The sequence below is a fragment of the Notamacropus eugenii genome, chromosome 4 (genome assembly GCF_028372415.1).
Source record: "Notamacropus eugenii isolate mMacEug1 chromosome 4, mMacEug1.pri_v2, whole genome shotgun sequence".
In the NCBI taxonomy this organism is placed as follows: domain Eukaryota; kingdom Metazoa; phylum Chordata; class Mammalia; order Diprotodontia; family Macropodidae; genus Notamacropus; species Notamacropus eugenii.
This window is the reverse complement of record NC_092875.1, coordinates 234,613,053-234,630,988: the sequence shown is the minus strand read 5'-3', so window position 1 is coordinate 234,630,988 and position 17,936 is coordinate 234,613,053. Positions and strand designations below refer to the sequence as shown.

At 36.1% G+C, this 17,936-nt stretch overlaps 1 protein-coding gene across 1 annotated transcript in view; it reads left to right on the top strand.

Annotated features, from left to right (window-relative positions):
• RAB12 (RAB12, member RAS oncogene family) overlaps positions 1 to 15,685 on the top strand; it is a 45,092-nt gene extending 29,407 nt beyond the window's left edge. Inside the window, exons 3-6 of the mRNA XM_072604252.1 lie at positions 9,092 to 9,230; positions 11,007 to 11,096; positions 11,758 to 11,862; positions 14,411 to 15,685. Of these exons, the coding sequence (XP_072460353.1) occupies positions 9,092 to 9,230; positions 11,007 to 11,096; positions 11,758 to 11,862; positions 14,411 to 14,524 (448 nt within the window). The 3' untranslated portion in view covers positions 14,525 to 15,685. The remainder of the gene's footprint in view (positions 1 to 9,091; positions 9,231 to 11,006; positions 11,097 to 11,757; positions 11,863 to 14,410) is intronic.
• The last annotated feature ends 2,251 nt before the right edge of the window (positions 15,686 to 17,936 follow it).

The window sequence follows — 17,936 nt, the reverse complement described above, 5'->3', positions numbered from 1 at the left end:
TTAGATGTCTAGAATCCAGTTTTAGGAAAGCTTTTTACTCTTCAGCTTTAATAGTATATTCTTTGATAGTATTTTAGTATAATTTAAATTACAATTATAATGAGAAAATAAACCAGCTCTCTTGTTAGCTACCTTTTAAGCTGCAAGCTAGCTTTTCTTTAACTGTTAACATTGCTTAATGCACAGATGGCATTAGAAACTACATCTAGTGCTAAAAGTTCTTCTGTGGAAAAAAAAAGGAAATGAAATCTAGTGGTGATTTTAAAATGACACCATTGAGATTTTCTATTATGCCATTTTGTTTTTAATGACTTAGATGCAGTATACTCAGCTTACTAACTCCTCTTGGCAGGTCAACCTCAACTCTGTTTGTCACACCATGTGTTTGTTTGCTTCCATCTGCGTTAATTGCTGCTTCATCTTTGGCATCACCGGTCACCTAATGCTTGAATGTTAGTGGCATGTCTTCATTCTTCATCTGTGTCCCTGTTTGGGACATAGCTACTGCAGAACCAACATTGCTTGTCAGTGGCCTCCTGGAGTTGTCTGAGGTAATACCTTTTTTTTTTTAAGTCATTTTTAGCTCACTTTAGTTTTTGTTTTTTAATTATGAAACCTCAAATTTTTATTTAAAATATCTTAATGGAATAAGGTCATGTCTAAAATGGCAACAAATTTTGATTTGTAAATCATGACCCTTTAAAAAAATATGAAAATTGTGTAGCATATTTTTTAAAAGCAACTTAAGAGGGAAAACTAGGAAAGATTTAAATTGGCAGCCTTTTAATGATAGAACCCCAAAACAGTGAAAAATTTCCTGTATAAGCTATTGTTTCTATAAGTACCTCCGAAGTAAAAATTGCATTTTTTAAACTTATTTTATATAGCAACCACAAAAATATAATGCCCAGATGGATACCTTAGGTATTCTTGATGATATGGGTGAATTTGAGTTTTGTGAAGAAGTCTTTTGAGTCTTATAATTCATATAACAATCTTTTAAAGGTTGATACGATTAATCATTGTAGACATTTCCTTACTTTGGTGCTGGTAGTCTATCTAAAAAGATATTTGTCTTGCACGATGTGCTTGATGTTGTAAAGAAAAAAATTAGTAGCAGATAATATTCAGATCCCTTAAATTAGTATACTAAGGCATCATTGTAATCACACTTAACTCTGTAAAACTGCTTTATAAGGATTATCTTTTGGTATTTTACTAAGTAAAAACAACTCTGGCTAGAGACTGAGATGACCTTTATACTGAATTTAATTTTATGGGAGATAAGTAGTTTTAGAATAAAGGCCTGTTGTGTATACTGATATTTAAGACACTACTATTATAGGCTCATTCACGAAATAGAAACTTTCTTTTTAATTGAAAAACATTTCTTTTGAGACAGTTGTCTTTCACTGCCATTTCCTTTAATTCTTCACTCGCCTGCCTTAAGTTGCTCACATTTTCAAAATTCTTGGTGTTGAATTAAAAAAAAATCAGACTAATCATTCATGGAATGATTTAATGATACCACTTGTTCTGAGATTCAGTTTAAATTTGTATTTGTTCTTATTTATTTCATATATTGTTTGTGCATAGAGTTGTCAGCTCCTGGGCATGAGCATTAAGCATGCCACTTAATTTCAAATGAGATCATATTTGTTAAGTGATTGGCATAGTGCCTGGCACACAGTAGGCACTTAATATTTATGCTGTACCTTTCCTGCCTTCTGATGCAAACACGGAGAAATACAGTTAATATTTTTAAAAATTATTTTTACTTATTGTTCTTGTATTGACTATGTAGAAAAATCATGAGGAAAATTGTACGACTTAATTTTTCACTCTTTTGCAATTAAAGCCACATTTTTTTTTATTTGTTTTATTTCAAACAACTGATATAATCCCTCATGCTATTGTAATTAATTGTTCCCTGGATATTTTATTTCACTCTGACTTCAAGGGTGTGTTGATGTGATGCCTCAGTCCGAACCTCAATCAATACAGAAATGTAGTTTGAAAACAGTGCTGGTACAACATCAGATGGGCGTCTCTCCCAGTCTCCCCTTTCTCAGGGAGTTCAGTGCCTGACTCCCAGACTCCTCCCACCCTAGTTTCTGCCTTCAGTCTGTATGGTGATGAGCCCTTGTGTAGTTTATTCTTCCAGCTCATTGACCTCTTCATTTCCTATGACCTCCATCTTAACGGTGATGATAATAATAATAATGATAATAGCTTAGAACTTCAATGTGTGCAAAGCATTTTGCAAACGTTGTCTTATTTGATCCTCATAACAACCCTGGGAGGTAAGTGCTGTTATTATCCCCATTTTATAGATGAGGAAACTAACGCAGACACAGAGTCTTAAGTGAGCTGCCCAGGATCACACTGATAATAACTATCTGAACTCAAGTCTTCCTTGCTTCAGATGAGCTTTTTATTCATCTGTCTCATACACATAGGAATACGCTTTATCTCACCATCTCCATGATCCTGAACTCCAAAATGCCTGTTCTTCTATCTCTGCTTCTGCCTCCCATTCCTGAACCTGTTCTTTATCTGCACTTTGACCTCTAGTCTCTTCTTAAGCCCTCTACTGTCTGGCTTCCACCCACCTTTAAAAAAATCCTCTGGCATTCAAAGTGCTTTCTAATCTGACCGCTTCCTATCTTTCTTTTTTTTGCCTCAGTCCCTCCCCCATTGCCGTATAATCTGCAATTCAGTGACAACAGCCATTTTGCTATTCCTCAAATAAAACATTCCTCCTTTTGACTGAAATGGGTACTTTGCATTTTCACTGGAAGTTCCCCATGTCTGAAGTTCTCTCCCTTCTCATCTCCGCCACTTTGCTTCCCTGACATCCTTCAATCCCCATGAAAATTCCATCTTCTACAAGATCCCTCAAATGCTTGTGCCTCCCCTCTATTGATTATCTCCAGTTTATCCTTTATATCTCTTGTTTGTATATAGTTGTTTTCATATTGTCTCCCCCATTAGATGGTAAGCTCATTGAGAGGAGGGACTGTCTTTTGTCTTCCTTTGTGTTCCATAATTTAGTACTGTGCCCAGCACAGAGTAGGCACTTAATAAACTGACTGCCTTTCCAGTCTTATTTCTTACCACTCCCCAACAGGTACTCTCCATTCCAGGGAGACTGGTCTGCCTTTGCTTAGGCTGATCCCCATTTCTGGCATGCACTCCTTCCTCTCCTCTGCCTCCCAGAATTCTGGGCTTCCTTCAGAGCACACCTATACGAAGCTTGTTGTGACTTCAATCCCTTTCTCCTCCTCTTTCACCTTCAATTTTTATTATTTGCTCCCTTTTGAAATTGTTTTGAATACATATTCAGTGGCAGCTAGGTGATGCAATGGATAGAGTGTCAGGGCCTGGAGTCAAGAAGATGAGTTTTCCTGAGTTCATATCTGGCTTCAGACACTTACTAGCTGTGTGACTCTCAGCAAGTCACTTAACCGTGTTTGCCTCAGTTTCCTCATCTATAATATGAGCTAGAGAAGGAAATGGCAAATCTCTCCAGTATCTTTGGCAAGAAAACCCCAAATAGGGTCATAAAGAGTCAGACACGACTGAAACAAGCGAACGGCAACGTACTTGATGTTTGCGTGTGTGTGTGTGTGTGTGTGTGTGTGTGTGTGTGTGTGTGTGTGTGTGTGTGTGTTCTATTATGCCTGGTATAATATAAGCTCTCTGAGGACAAGGACTTGTCTTTTTTTGTATATTGAGCATTTAGTTTAGTACTATATATGTAGTGGGTAGTTAATAAATGTTTATTGATTGTATTCTGGTTCCCTAGTGGGAATAGCTTTGCTCTGTAATCTAGTTAAAACACTGGATATTTTGTTTTACTAAAGAAATAACAACTAGTGTTTTCTGAAGATTTGGAGTTAGAGCAAACCTGGTGCACAACTGCTTTTCCATTCCCCCAAATGCTTACAAGAAGAGAGGGAAAAGGCCCAGGGGTGTGCGTGGAAGTGATTTTTATTTTAAGATTAGTCACTCTCACATTCCTTCATTCCATGTTTTGTACATAATATGCATACATATATAATCAGAAAAAGATCTTCCCCACATCTCATACACTTTAATATATATTGCTTTCTGTATGTTTTTATATATACTTAAGAGTACATGAAAAGTTAAAATCATTTGATCTAACAGTGTCAAGTGTCACTTCTTTGAGTGTAAGTCTAAAATTATATATTAGAAATTATGAAAGATGAGTTAGTAACAAGGAATTGGAAAAGACTTACAGAAGTTATAGACATTAGCTATATTTCCTAATTTTCAGACTACATATGATAGCAGTGAATATTCTATATAAAGGAAAAATTCAGGAAAAGAAGCTTTTGAAATACTAAGAAAATATTTTATTATTACAAATATTTTTATTAATATATTCTTCCATGAGAAGGTACTTCATCAGGTATTCAGGGCAGAATATAGTACTTTACCAGTTCTTTCCTGACTGATTTTTATTACAGAAAAGATTAATATAATTTAACCATTGGTATGTATATACAGAAGCTACCAAAAGAATGAGAAAGTTCATCTTTTTGGTTTTTATTTTTTTAGTATTCCATAGTATAGGTTTTCTTGACCTTTTTTGTGTTATAGACCTCTTTAGCAATTTGATAGAGTCTGTGGACCCCCTCTTCAGAATAACATTTTTAAATACATAAAATAAAATGCATAGAATTGCAAAGGAAAACAATTATATTGAAATAAAGATATAATTTTTTCTGCTCACTGAAATTCATAGGATTAAAATCTGTCCATAGATTCTTTGGAGGTCAAGAACAAACCCTACCTTTAGTGAGAAGATCACTGAGATGGTTGGAAGTTCTATGTTTGAATCCTGGCTCTGTCATTGGCTAACATTATGATCTTCAGTCACTGGGTCTTCATCTCTCTGGGTCTCAGGTGTCTCAGCTGCAAAATTAGGGTATTGGACTGAATTATCTCTTCTATCCCTTTTGAGCTTAGAATTCATGAATCTGTTATTATATTCTATTAATAAGATAAATTATATTCTATAAATAGTGAATAAGATGCTTTGTAATAAAGGTAAGCTAGGTTCATTAACATGTATATGAACTCAGATCACTAGTTTACCAAATAAAAATAATAGGAATTTAATGACAGATATTTCACTGTTATTAAAAAATTGACATCTTTCATGTTAGTAGTAATTAATAGGATATTTCAAATCCAAGGAGTAGAAGATTAGTTTATTGCACTTAAGTTTCCTAAGTCCCTTAGAAGTCCATCAAAATATTCCTAATATTAGTCCTTACCTCCCTGGGAGAGACAGACAGACAGACAGAGACACACACAGACACACACACACACACAGACACAGACACACACAGACACACACACACACACACACACACACATTATCTCCCAACTCCAGAACACAGCGAGCACTTCTGACGAGCTAGCAACGACTTTTCCAGTGTGTGTGTGTCAAAATTTGGGCAGTTCCTCATCAGAAATTAAAGTCCATTGCAGCTTTAATTAAAACTTACTCCTAGTGTCTTCTTTCATATACTAGGTGATTTTTATAATACCTGAGTACAGGTGTTCTCCAGCTAATGTATACCTAATTTGCATCTACTTTTCACTTGGGACAACCAGGTGGCACAGTGGATAGTGTACCCGGCCTTGGAGTCAGAAAGACTCATTTTTCGGAGTTGAAATCCTGCCTCAGACACTTACTAGCTTTGTGACCCTGGCCAAGTCACTTAACCCTGTTTGCTCAGTTCCTCATCTGGAAAATGAGCTGGAGAAGGAAAAGCTAAGAAAATCCCAGATGGGATCACAGAGAGTCAGACACAACTGAAATGACTGAACAGCTTTTCACTTGCCTGAAGGACTAGCTCAGGACATAGTCAAGAAGAAAAGAATGTTCATTTTCATCCAGTTTGTCTGAGTTAGCGAAAAGTATGAATTGCAGGATATATTAAAAAGACTGGCCGCTTTGTTTCTTCTTTTAAGTGTACAGTAATTATAACCCTTTTCAGTGTATTAGTCCTTACTCTTAATTAATGGATAAGCCTCATTTGAATGAAACAGTTTGTTAGTCCTTAGTGGTAGCCTGTTTTCTTAGGACAGGGATAGGCTTGATTCTATTGTTCTAGGGAACACCATCTACCAATGCAGGTCAGAAATATCTCTGCAACTTAGAGTCTGCTTAGTTACCCAGTGTACTGAAGTTAAGTGACTTGAACAAAGTCACATAGCCATTGTGTCAAAGGTGGGATTCTTAGGAAAAGAAAAATAGGGCCTTATAATATTTCTTACCTTGTTAATTTGCTCTTTTTTTTCCCCCACAAGTATTGCAAATACTGAAATTGGTAAATTTCAACCTGTGGTATCTGGTTTTTTTTATGTTCTTAAATTTGTGCTTCTTTTTTTTTTTCCCTTTTTTCCCATTTCTGTTTTGAGCATAAGAGAAAAATAACTAGCATCTCCCATAGCACAGTTTCCCTGACAACAAAGGACTGTGTTAGCCTAGATAATTGAAATCCCTAGAATAATTTGTCTAGCCCACCCAACCTTTAACCTGTTCAGCACAGATGGATCTCTGCCATTTCTCTTCTGAGAAGGTACATTAACAAATCAGTTTTTATTTATGTGAGCAGATACCTTTGAGAAAACAAGGAAGCACAGCCAATTTGCTTCATCATTGCACTCTCATTTATATAAATAAAAGATTGCTTAATGTTAAGGTTTAAAGAAAAAAATATTTGATGCCAAGCTCACCAGCTTGATCATCTTGGCTATTTCCTCATCATCCTTCTGTACATGTCTGCTTCAGAGCAGTGAGTCACTAACTTTGTGCCTTCTAGAGAAAAGTTTATGATCCCATGGACAAAACATTTAGGCATCTCTTTATATGAACTGAGTCATTAGCTATAGGAGTAGAATGTTACACTATCATTTTGCATTTTCATAGCAAGAGTCAAAAGACATTTAAGTTAGGATAACTCACTGCAGCACTTCAAATGAGCTCTCACTGTGTTTAAGGAATTTAAAAATCGGGAAACCTGATCAGTTTCTCTTATTCATTTCGATTCCTTCTTTTGGCAGCAAAGAGACTTTGGGAAGGACTGCACTAAGGAGAGAAAAAGAAGAAAATGCACAAGACTTAGGTGTTCAAATGAAATTTATTAAAGGATGTTCTGTAATAGGCAACTGAGGCCTTGAGTCTGGAGGTGGTGAGAAGCAGGGGAACTGGACAGACTATATTCCTCCACAACTGCATTCAAATTGGGAAGGGGATATGACAGCTGCCAAGATGACTGCCCAACTTTTCAGTTGTTTTTCTGTCATATATTAGGGATAATGCTCTTTCCTTCTTAGGGATGCCAGAAATGACTGGTAGTAATCAAGTCCTTTCCTATACTTTGGGACATTTAGAATACTATAACTGGTTGAGTAGGATGAAAATTAGAGAATTGTAATGCTTACCCCTCTAGTTAAGGTATGCTAACAAAGGATGTGTGAGGGAATCTTATCTATGATCCCAGGTGCTGTGGTGCCATTTGGGCCCAGGTGAACACTTACATATGAAGTTGTAATTGGGGGATCAAGAAGAAACTTCAGTTAGTTTTTGGAAAAAACCAAGATACAATTAAAACTACATAAATTTATAGGATAGTAACTGATTACTGTGGGTTATGAGTATTCCCAGGGAGTTCTGCCTCCAGATTACCTGGCCATTGCCAAAAGAATGGTTATTAGGCTGTTCTTTCAAGTGAGGTTCAAAGTCCCTCTGATTGAAGTACTGATAGCTTTTTCCCTTAGGATTTCACTTCCAGGTCCTGAGATTCCATAGGGCTGAGGGGAATAACTTTCCAATACACAAAAGCCATGATAAGGAAAAATAGGTCTCAAATATTAAAATAGTTAAGGATAAGTTATAAATACATGAGTATATTCTATAGAAACCAATCCATCCTTGTATACTTCTTCAACCAAGAATGGATGACACTTAAAATTACAGAAATTTTAGAAAGTAAAAGTAACCTCAAAGAACCTCCTAAGAAAGGTCATAGAAACCACAAACCAGTCCTTGTTTTGAGGGGCCCTTAAACAACAACATTGTAAAATTACCAATTAGGTAACTGGCAGGGAGTGTATTTTTAAGAAAACTTAATTAGAAAGGCTGCTGTTGTGATTATGGTCCATGATGATTGATATGCATTTAAGTATTAGCACAAAAGCCAAGAAAGAAATGGACAAGATACATTATTCTGACATCAGTTTCAAATAAATTGGAATTGCAACTTGTCTTTATAGTAACTATGATATTGTTTTGAAGAACTCTGCTTTTTGGTGCTGCATCCAATATCTTAGAACAATTTTTGAAGACCCCCAGAAAACAAAAAGAAAATTAATAACCAGTCAACAAGCATTTATGATGTTTCTGTTATGTGTTGGACACTGGAGATATCAGGACAAAAATGGAATGTTCATTGTCCTCAGTGAAATTAACCTTTGTTTGTAAATACCTGCCTTCCTTGTATGTGATCAAATTAGAGTGTTTTCAATTATTTATACTATTACCTTTACATCGCCTCTAAGCTGTGTGTTTGGATTTTTGTTATTATTTATTTTCTATGTACTTTATGAAGATTCCATTTAAAATTTTTTTTCTTTTTGATATTAAGTGGTTGCCTTCTCCCTGAAGTCCTGTGTTCACATATTTCAGTGTGATATAGCATCACTGTGACTGCTTTTTATGCCTTTAAGAGGAAAAAACTCACTCTGAACATATTGTTGCTCCTTCCTTGTTCATAAGCCATCCCCATTCTAAGTATCCTTCTTACAATTAAATGTGCCCTTTTCTCTTTTCATTAATAGTCCTCTATCAAGGAAATATCCATTTTTGAGGTTTCTTCTGCTCTTTTTGTTGACCATGACTATTAAAAAGAAATGTTACACATGTAATTACCCTCCCACTACATAGATTTCAGTATATAGAATTTACACAAAATAGGGAGCATCTTGTTTTGTTCATACCTTATGAGTTGATGGAGTCCTTGTGCCAATGTCTGTTATTCCTTCCTAGGGACACAGCAGGTCAGGAGAGATTCAACAGCATTACCTCAGCTTATTACAGAAGTGCCAAGGGAATCATATTAGTGTACGATATTACAAAGAAAGAAACATTTGATGATCTGCCAAAATGGATGAAAATGATTGATAAGGTAGGTTTTGCATATCTCTCATAAAATAATATAATTATTTAGCTTTGTTCTTTAAAGATAAAAAGGTTTTAAATTGTAATAACCCCCATCCTCCAAAAAAGAAACTCTAGTTTTCTAAAAATTAACATGTTTAAGAATAAAATAAGGTTTGGTTATTTACCTTGTTTCCTTTAATCACCACCACCCCACCAAAAAAAAAAATGTGTTTAGAGTTCCTTAAACAGTGAACTACAATTATGTGTTCTAAATATAGTTGGAGTTTGGGGAGTCCAAACCTGTGATTTCACCAGTATGGATAGTTCTCTTTGTGAGTACTTACTCTACCATTGTGGATCAACAGACTTCTATGCAGGATTAGAGAGTTGCATTGAATACTGAGAGGTTACAAAATTTTCCCACAGTCACTGATGTAGTACTTGGACATCTTCCTGATCCTGCTAAGGCCACCTTGCCATTCATCCTACATGCTTTACACACATGTATAATGTAGTCAGAAAACACATGTCCTGCTCATTTTAGTGAGCATACTATATGTGCTTTCTAAAAAAAACCACACATGCATTTTATTCTCCTGTTGTCTCCAACAGCAATGGCTGATTATCCCCACTTCTCTGTAGCAAAAGACTGTAATGTCATTTTAGACATACTTTGGCAGTTAGGATCAAGATATTACATTGGGAGACCAGTGTGCATCCACTTCACTGGCTACTTTTGTTTTGTGGTAGAGCCACAGCATACTCTCAGAGGAAGAGTTCCTTAGCCACACATCATTATAATCAAAACAAGATGTGAAAATGCCCTGTATTATTTGGAATTTTTAGACCCAAAATATCTCTTAATAAGAGACTTAAATCCATAGACTTCCATTGAGAGCCTATCTTTTTGTAATATATATAAATTTTTTTTCAGTTTTCAACATTCACTTCCACAGAATTTTGAATTTCAGATTTTCTCCCCATCTCCCCCTTACTCCTACCCCAGGACAGCATATATTCTGGTTGCCCTTTCCTCCATTCTGCCCTCCCTTCTATCATAACCCCCCTTATCCCCTTCCCTTCTGTTTTCCTCTAGGGTAAGATAGATTTCTGCACCCCTTTGCTTATATATCTTTTTTCCTAGTTACATGTAAAAACAACCTCTAACATTTATTTTTAAAGCTTTGAGTTCCACATTCTCTTCCTTCCCCCTACCCTCATTGAGAAGGCTAGCAATTTGATATAGATTATACATGTGTAATCCTGAGAAACACTTCCATAACAGTGATGTTGTGTAAAACTAACTATATTTCCCTCTGTCTTGTCCTGTCCTCCACTTATTCAGTTTGGTCCTTTGACTTGTCCCTCTGCAAAAGTGTTTTGCTTCCCATTATCCCTTCCCCCAATATGCCATCTCTTCTGTTATCCCCCCTCTCTTATCCCCTTTCCCCCTGCTTTCCTGCAGGGTAAGATAAACTTCCATACCCAATTGAGTGTGTATGTTATTCCGTCCTGAAGCCATATCCGAGGAAAGGAAGGTTCAGTTATTCACACTCACCTTCCCCTCCTTTGTAAAAGCTTCAAATATATCTTTCCATGTAGGAATGTAAACAGTTCAACTTAATAAGTCCCTTATGGTTTCTCTTTCCTGTTTACCTTTTTATGCCTAAGTCTTTTTCTCTACAAAAAAAAAAGTGCATTTTCAAATTTCTAGAATCTTAATTACAAGATTCTAACCATTGTTGGAAGAAAAGTCTTCTATCTCCAGAGTACAGAAAGTTATCCTGTTTTAATTCCACAGTATGCCTCAGAAGACGCAGAACTTTTGTTAGTTGGGAATAAGTTGGACTGTGAAACTGACAGAGAAATCACTAGACAGCAGGGTGAAAAGGTAAGAGGGGATGGGCAGAGTGCTCAGGGGCATGGACTGAATGGGCCTAAAATGAACAGGGGCTCTAATATAGCAGTATTATATTCAGCTTTTATAATTGATTTTCCTTGACGTCTGGTCACTTAATTCATCTAAATATGAAGAAAGAGATGCTTTAGCATGCAGAATATTTGTAATACTGGTTTTACATTGTTTGGCCTTTCATTTAAAATATTTTCGTATGTCATTATTTTATTTTAAAGCAATTTTACTTTGGTCATTCTTTCTTAGGCATCTTTTCTAACGTTCTAAGCTATGCAGGCTTTCACTAAGAGCTTCAGTATAAATAGACAAAATCATATTCTAATTTCATCATTTCAAGCCTACCAAATTTTTTAACTAGTTTGATTTAAGGAAAATCTGTACTCTTAGAATATGAGCTTATATTTACTTAGCATGTAATACATTCTTGTTAGTTTTATGAAATTTACAGAATTTTAGAAGACGTTTAGCCTCATTTTATAGATAAGGAACTAAGATACCGAAACTGTAAATGAGTTATGTATCCATGGTTATACAACTAAGTAGTAGCTGAGCTAGTGCTGAAACATAATTACATCATGCTGCTGCCAACAATTAAGAGTTTTGGTTTTTAATTTTTTTTTAAATCTCTTTCCATTAGTTTGCACAACAAATAACTGGGATGAGATTCTGTGAAGCAAGTGCCAAGGATAATTTCAATGTGGATGAAATATTTCTAAAACTTGTTGATGATATTCTAAAAAAGGTAAGATTCTTTTTGTTATTCATAACAGGATGTGAAACCTTGAACTTTTATCCTTTGCTATGACTTCATTTAAAGACTTTCATAATGGAAATTAAAATTTCCTTAGTTCTTTTGAATGAGCAGAACCAGATATAATATTAAATTATGTCATCATATAACTGAAGATGTAGTCTTGGGCCACTTAGGCCATATAAGAATTTGCAATGCAGATCAGAGCTAACATGAAACACTTTTCTTTAAGTCCTTAAATGTTGAGGTTTTAATAGAATAACCAGATGTGATAAAAGGAACATGCTCTGTTAACCAGATTCCATTCGGTCTTTTTTTCCTTTACTTGAAATGGATTCTGTAAATCCATTCAGTAAAGCATGATCTGTGTACCTCTTGAGTGCTGAATACTCTTGAAAATGATACTTAGCTTTCCATCATTTCTGATTTTCTTTTTAAAGAATATTATTTCTAGAATATATAGAGAACTGAGTCAAATGTACAACAATACAACTCATTCCCCAGTTAATAGATGGTCAAAGGATATGAACAGGCAGTTTTTCAGAGGAAGAAATTAAAGATATCTATAATCATGTGAAAAAATGCTCTAAATCACTTTTGATTAGAGAGATGCAAATCAAAACAACTCTGAGGTACCACATCACACCTGTTAGATTGGCAAACATGACAGAACAAGAAAATGATAAATGCTGGAGAGGATGTGGGAGAGTTGGAACACTAATTCATTATTGGTGGAGCTGTGAGCTGATCCAACCATTCTGGAGAGCAATTTGGAACTGCCCAAAGGGCTACAAAAATGTGCATACCCTTTGACCCAGCAATATCGCTTTTAGGATTGTACCCCCAAGAGATCATAAAAATGGGAAAGGGTCCCATATGTTCAAAATTATTTATAGCAGCAACTCTTTGTGGTGGCCAAAAACTGGAAATCAAGGGGATGCCCATCAGTTGGGGAATGGGCAAATAGACTATGGTGTATGAATGTAATACTTTTGCACTATAAGAAATGATGAACAAGAGGACTTCAGAGAGGCCTGGAAAGACTTATATGGTCTGATGCTGAGCGAAAGGAGCAGAACCAGGAGAACTTTGTGCACAGCAATGACCACAGCGTGCAAGGGCTTTTTTCTGGTAGACTTGGAACTTCATGGCAATGCAAGGACTTAAAAAAAAAATTCCCAATGGTCTTCTAAGGCAAAATGCCTTCCACATCCAGAGAAAGAACTATGGAATTCAATTGCAGAATGTAGCAGATCATTTTTTTGTATGTGTATTATGTTTTGATTTGTTATATGATTTCTTTCATTCATTTTGGTTCTTCTACACAGCATGACTATAAGGAAAATGTATTCAATAGGAATGTATGTGTTGATCCTATGTAGAATTGTATGCCATCTCGAGGAGGGAGGGGGGAGGTGGGGGATAGGTAGGGGGAAAAAGTCTACGTTTTATGGTAGTGATTGTAGAACACTAAAAATAAATAAAATTACTATTGAAAAAAAAAAATAAAATAAATAAAGAATATTACGCAGCATGGAGGCACTTGACACAATCAACCAAAAAGTTATAGATCATTTTTGTACATGTTGATTATGCCTGTACTAAAAATATTTAAACATTTTTTTTAAACTTAAATGTTTAACCAGTATTGTAATTTATGTGAAATCTTCTGGGTTCAAACATAATTTCAGAATTTTTGAACATATTTATTGGTCTCAAAAGGCAATTATACTTATTGTAATATTCTTCAGTGGAATATAACCTCATTGGTGTGGCTTTTCTTTCCACTTATATAAGCTACAGCCAATCCCACTCCTTTTTATCCTGAATAATTTGTGTTTCTTAGCTCCTCTGCTTTTTTTCGAATACTCCATCAGCATCATGGTGGACGTGCAAGAGGACAACATTGAACTGGGCCATATTTTTTCATGTGTTACATTCAACATTGAGCATCTTGTGGGCAACATCCTGGTAATGAGGCTGTCCCTGCTTCACTAGACTCAGAACTACTCAGAATACAGACCAGGATTGTTGCTCAGACTCAACAGTGATTCTAAGGAGCTGTTACTGGGATAGCCTACAAGACCCTAGAGTGACTTTCATTCCACAGGGAGGTGACAGTGGAGATGCTCTACCAGTGAGATGCAGTTTCTTTCTTTACCGATGTGCCAAATTATGGTTTTTTAGAAAACATTTCAGTTAATCCAAAAAGTATCTGAAGCATTGCTCTGAACTTTTTTCCACTAAAGTAATGGACCAAAAGAGCTTTGATTTGATGTGAAGCTAAATTTCTCACAGAGTCATTTTTTTAAAAGACTTTGTAAACCCTACAGGACAATAAAAATGGGAGTAACAGCCCTTGTTTGAGGTATTATTTATTATATACATATATATATTTATATATATTATTTATTCAGGTATTGTTTATTTGGGAATTAGTGGGATTTTCACTTCCGTTTAATTTTTACTGTTTGAAAAACTGTGTATAAAGGTAACTTTGTTAAATACTTAAACAAATTCTCTCCTTCTCATCTTAAAGATGCCTCTGGATGTTTTAAGAAATGAATTATCCAACAGCATCCTTTCCTTACAACCAGAACCAGAAATACCACCAGAACTGCCTCCGCCAAGACCACATGTCCGTTGCTGTTGATTTGCTCCGTAGGAACACAGTAAAAATGATTCCTGGGAAGGGGGAAGAGTGTCTGTCCAACTCTGCACTACAATCATTTTGACAATTTCGTGTCGCACTTTGTTATCCAAGTCAGAGCTACACACTAACCTGTAAATATGCAGATATTTAATCCTATGTAGGATTTAACTAAGTTACACATTTCCCACACACACACATTTGTATATTTCCTTCATTATCTCAGTGTTATAAATATTGTGTAGGCACTGGGGAAACTGCAGTACTCCTGATACAAAGGAGTGGGAGAAATGAAATCTATAATACTTCAAATAAATGTTTTAATAGTTCTTGTCAATTATATTAAAATGGCAGAAATTATTCTGGTATGAAGAGAGTATTTGGTGCTTTGCTAACTATTTTAAAGATAAATTTGTAAAACTGAAGAATTTTTTGAATAAAGCTTCCATATGTCATGGTTTGTTTGTTTTTTTCTTTATTCAAAAGAGTTTTTCAGCTGTAGCATCTTTGTAGCATTGGAGTGGTTCTGCAGCAAAGCAAAAATCCATTTTATTTCCATCCTTCAAAAAATATTTATTAATAGTATGTTAATAATTATAGCATATCACTAGAGTTAGAGATATTGGGCTTGACTTAGACCTAAGAAGGCAATATTGCTGTCACAGTTTCCTAATGAACAGACTGTACACTATACTTCTAAGAACCACAGAGATCAAGTAAAAGAGATGTATTTGAAACTATTACAGATGTTAAAATAACGCTGTTGTCCTAAGCAAATCCTGTTTAAAGGAATTTTTTGAAGATACCTTTCCTATATCAAGGAACATATATGTATTTGCCTGATATCTTGATCCTTTTTAATGGTAAAACAAACAAAAACCTTTTTTTTTAAAAAAAGAAAAAGTGAAGCTTATGTTCTGTCCAGCATATACTGTATTCTATTTTTTGTTGGGGTGGATGGGGGTGGGAATGAGTCTGATAATGAATTTGTGAACTCTATCTTTGGTATATCTTTTATTAAGCTGCACTTTGTTTAGTTAAAGTAAATAAGTAGTAACATATTTGAATAACTTCTAGTGTCTTGAATGTCGTGGCATTGAAAAAGCATTGTGGTCTTTCTAAACTAATGAAGTCCAAATAAAATTTTGTATTTATGAATGACAATGGAATTGCTGCCATTATTTGTATTTACTATAAAATGTGTATATATAGTGATGGCTAAGTGAAAACATCTTTATGAAGAATAAATTTTGTATTTTAAATATGTTTTATACAGAAAAATATTAGTCCTAGGAAGGACATAGATGTATGTGCTAATACTTCAAAATATATGTAATTGCATTGAGTACTCCTTTCACCTATAAATAAATTTTACAACCAGCCACTCGAGAGATTCTGTGGCTGAAAAAGTTATCACCTGGTGGTCCACCATCTTTTCTGGTTCCAGCCCGCCTCCCAGACTTTATTACACTTATCACTCCCCTTTGCACACTTGCTACTGTTACACACAACGCTCCATTTCCCATCTCCACATCTTTGCACAGGTTGTCTCCCTCATCCCTGGAACGCATTTTGCTCTTCACCTCTGCACCTAACAATCCCTGATTTCCTTGAAAATTCATCTTAATTCATCTTAAAATTCACCTTCTCTAAGACTTTTCCTGGTCACCCCATTGCCAATGCATTCTCCCCCCAAAAATCATGTACTTATTTTGCATGTTTTTGTATGTACTTATATGTGTACTTGTCATGTCCTCTCCCTCTCTCTCTGCAGAATGTGAGCTCTTGGAGAGCAGGAACTTTCACTTGTCGTTGTAACCCCAGCACACCTAGCCCACTGCCTTGTACATAGGGAGTTAATAAATGCTTGTTGATTGACACTGGGGTGTCATCTTTGACTTTTCACTGTCATTCCCCCCACATAGCAAGTTGGTTGCCAGATTTTGTCACATCCTTCTCCACATCATTGCTCAGATAGATAGAGATATAGCTATATCCCTTTCACTCACAGCCACACCAAGCCCTCATCACCTCTAACCTGGGTTATTGCAACAGCCATCTCCTAAGTAGTCTCCCTACCTCGTCTCTCCTTATTTTGAGCCATCCTCTGCACAGCTGTCAAAGTGACCTTTACTAAGGAGCAGACCTGATTACGTCTCCTCCATCCCCACTCAATATCTTGGGCTTCCCTATCAGCTCTAGGATCAACTGTAAACTCCTGTCGCATTTAAAGCTCTTCGTAGCCTGGTTTTCTCTTATTTTTGCACATTTCTTACAAAATACTCAACTGCCTGCACTCTGTGGTCTAGCTGTAGGGTTTGAACTAGATGGCACAGCGATTGAAGTGCTTGACTTATTTTCAGGACGACCTAAATTTGATTCCTGTCTCAGCCACTGAGTTAAAATCATTTAACCTTCTAGCCTTAGTTTCCTTATCTGTAAAATGGGAGAAGTGGCATCCACCTCACAGGGTTGTAGTGAAGATTAAATGAGACAACATGCAAAACATTTTTCGGACCTTAAAGTCTTATGTAAATGGCAGGCACATTGATCTATTTGCTGTTCCTCCCACAGTATCTATGGTTTCTAGTAACTTACCATATTCGGAATTCATATTTAATATGAGGAAAGTGAAGGCCAGAGGGAAAGTGACTTGTGCTCAAGGTTACACAGCTTGCAGGAGTAGAATTCAACCACAGGTCCTCTGCATACAAACCAAGTGTTCTTTCAGCAATACCCTGCGTAATCACTAAGGAACAAACCACCAACTCGATTCCTAGGCTGAGGCTTGGATACCAGCTCCTAGTAAGAATGTCTTGTACAGAAGGAAAGAGGCAGGTGTATCCCATCATGCCTGTCTTCTGCTTGATTCCCTCCTGCCCCTGAGGTGAAAGGAGAGCGGGCCATTTCATTCAATTTTTAGCCTGGTCTTCCTCAAGGAAGGAGAATTATTACCACTCCTACTCCAAGTTCTTGTTCCTCCCAAACTGCCCACCTGAGATTGTGATACTATTGACTTTGAAAATCTTTCTAAACTTTTCACTTACTGATTAACAATGCTTACCTGTTCATACCTTCCCTATTGCAGTGATTCTGAATCCCTGCAGGTCATCATCCAAACCCCATTTCCCACTGCTGATTCCTTCTCCCATCCTCTTCAAATCCTCTTTCTCTCAAAGTCTCAAAACAAAAATCTACCCAACACTGTCCCTTCTGGAATACTTCTTCCATAGTCAACAAATTCTTTCATCTTATTCCTTTCCCACTCTTAGCATCTGCTTCACATTGAGGCCTGGCTTCCTGGTAACATCCAGCCTCCTTGGCCACCCTTTCTAGCACTGGTTGCACTTTCGCAAGTTAATTTGGGGTAATTGCAGTACTTGTTACCCATTTCTAATTCCAGATTCTCCTACAA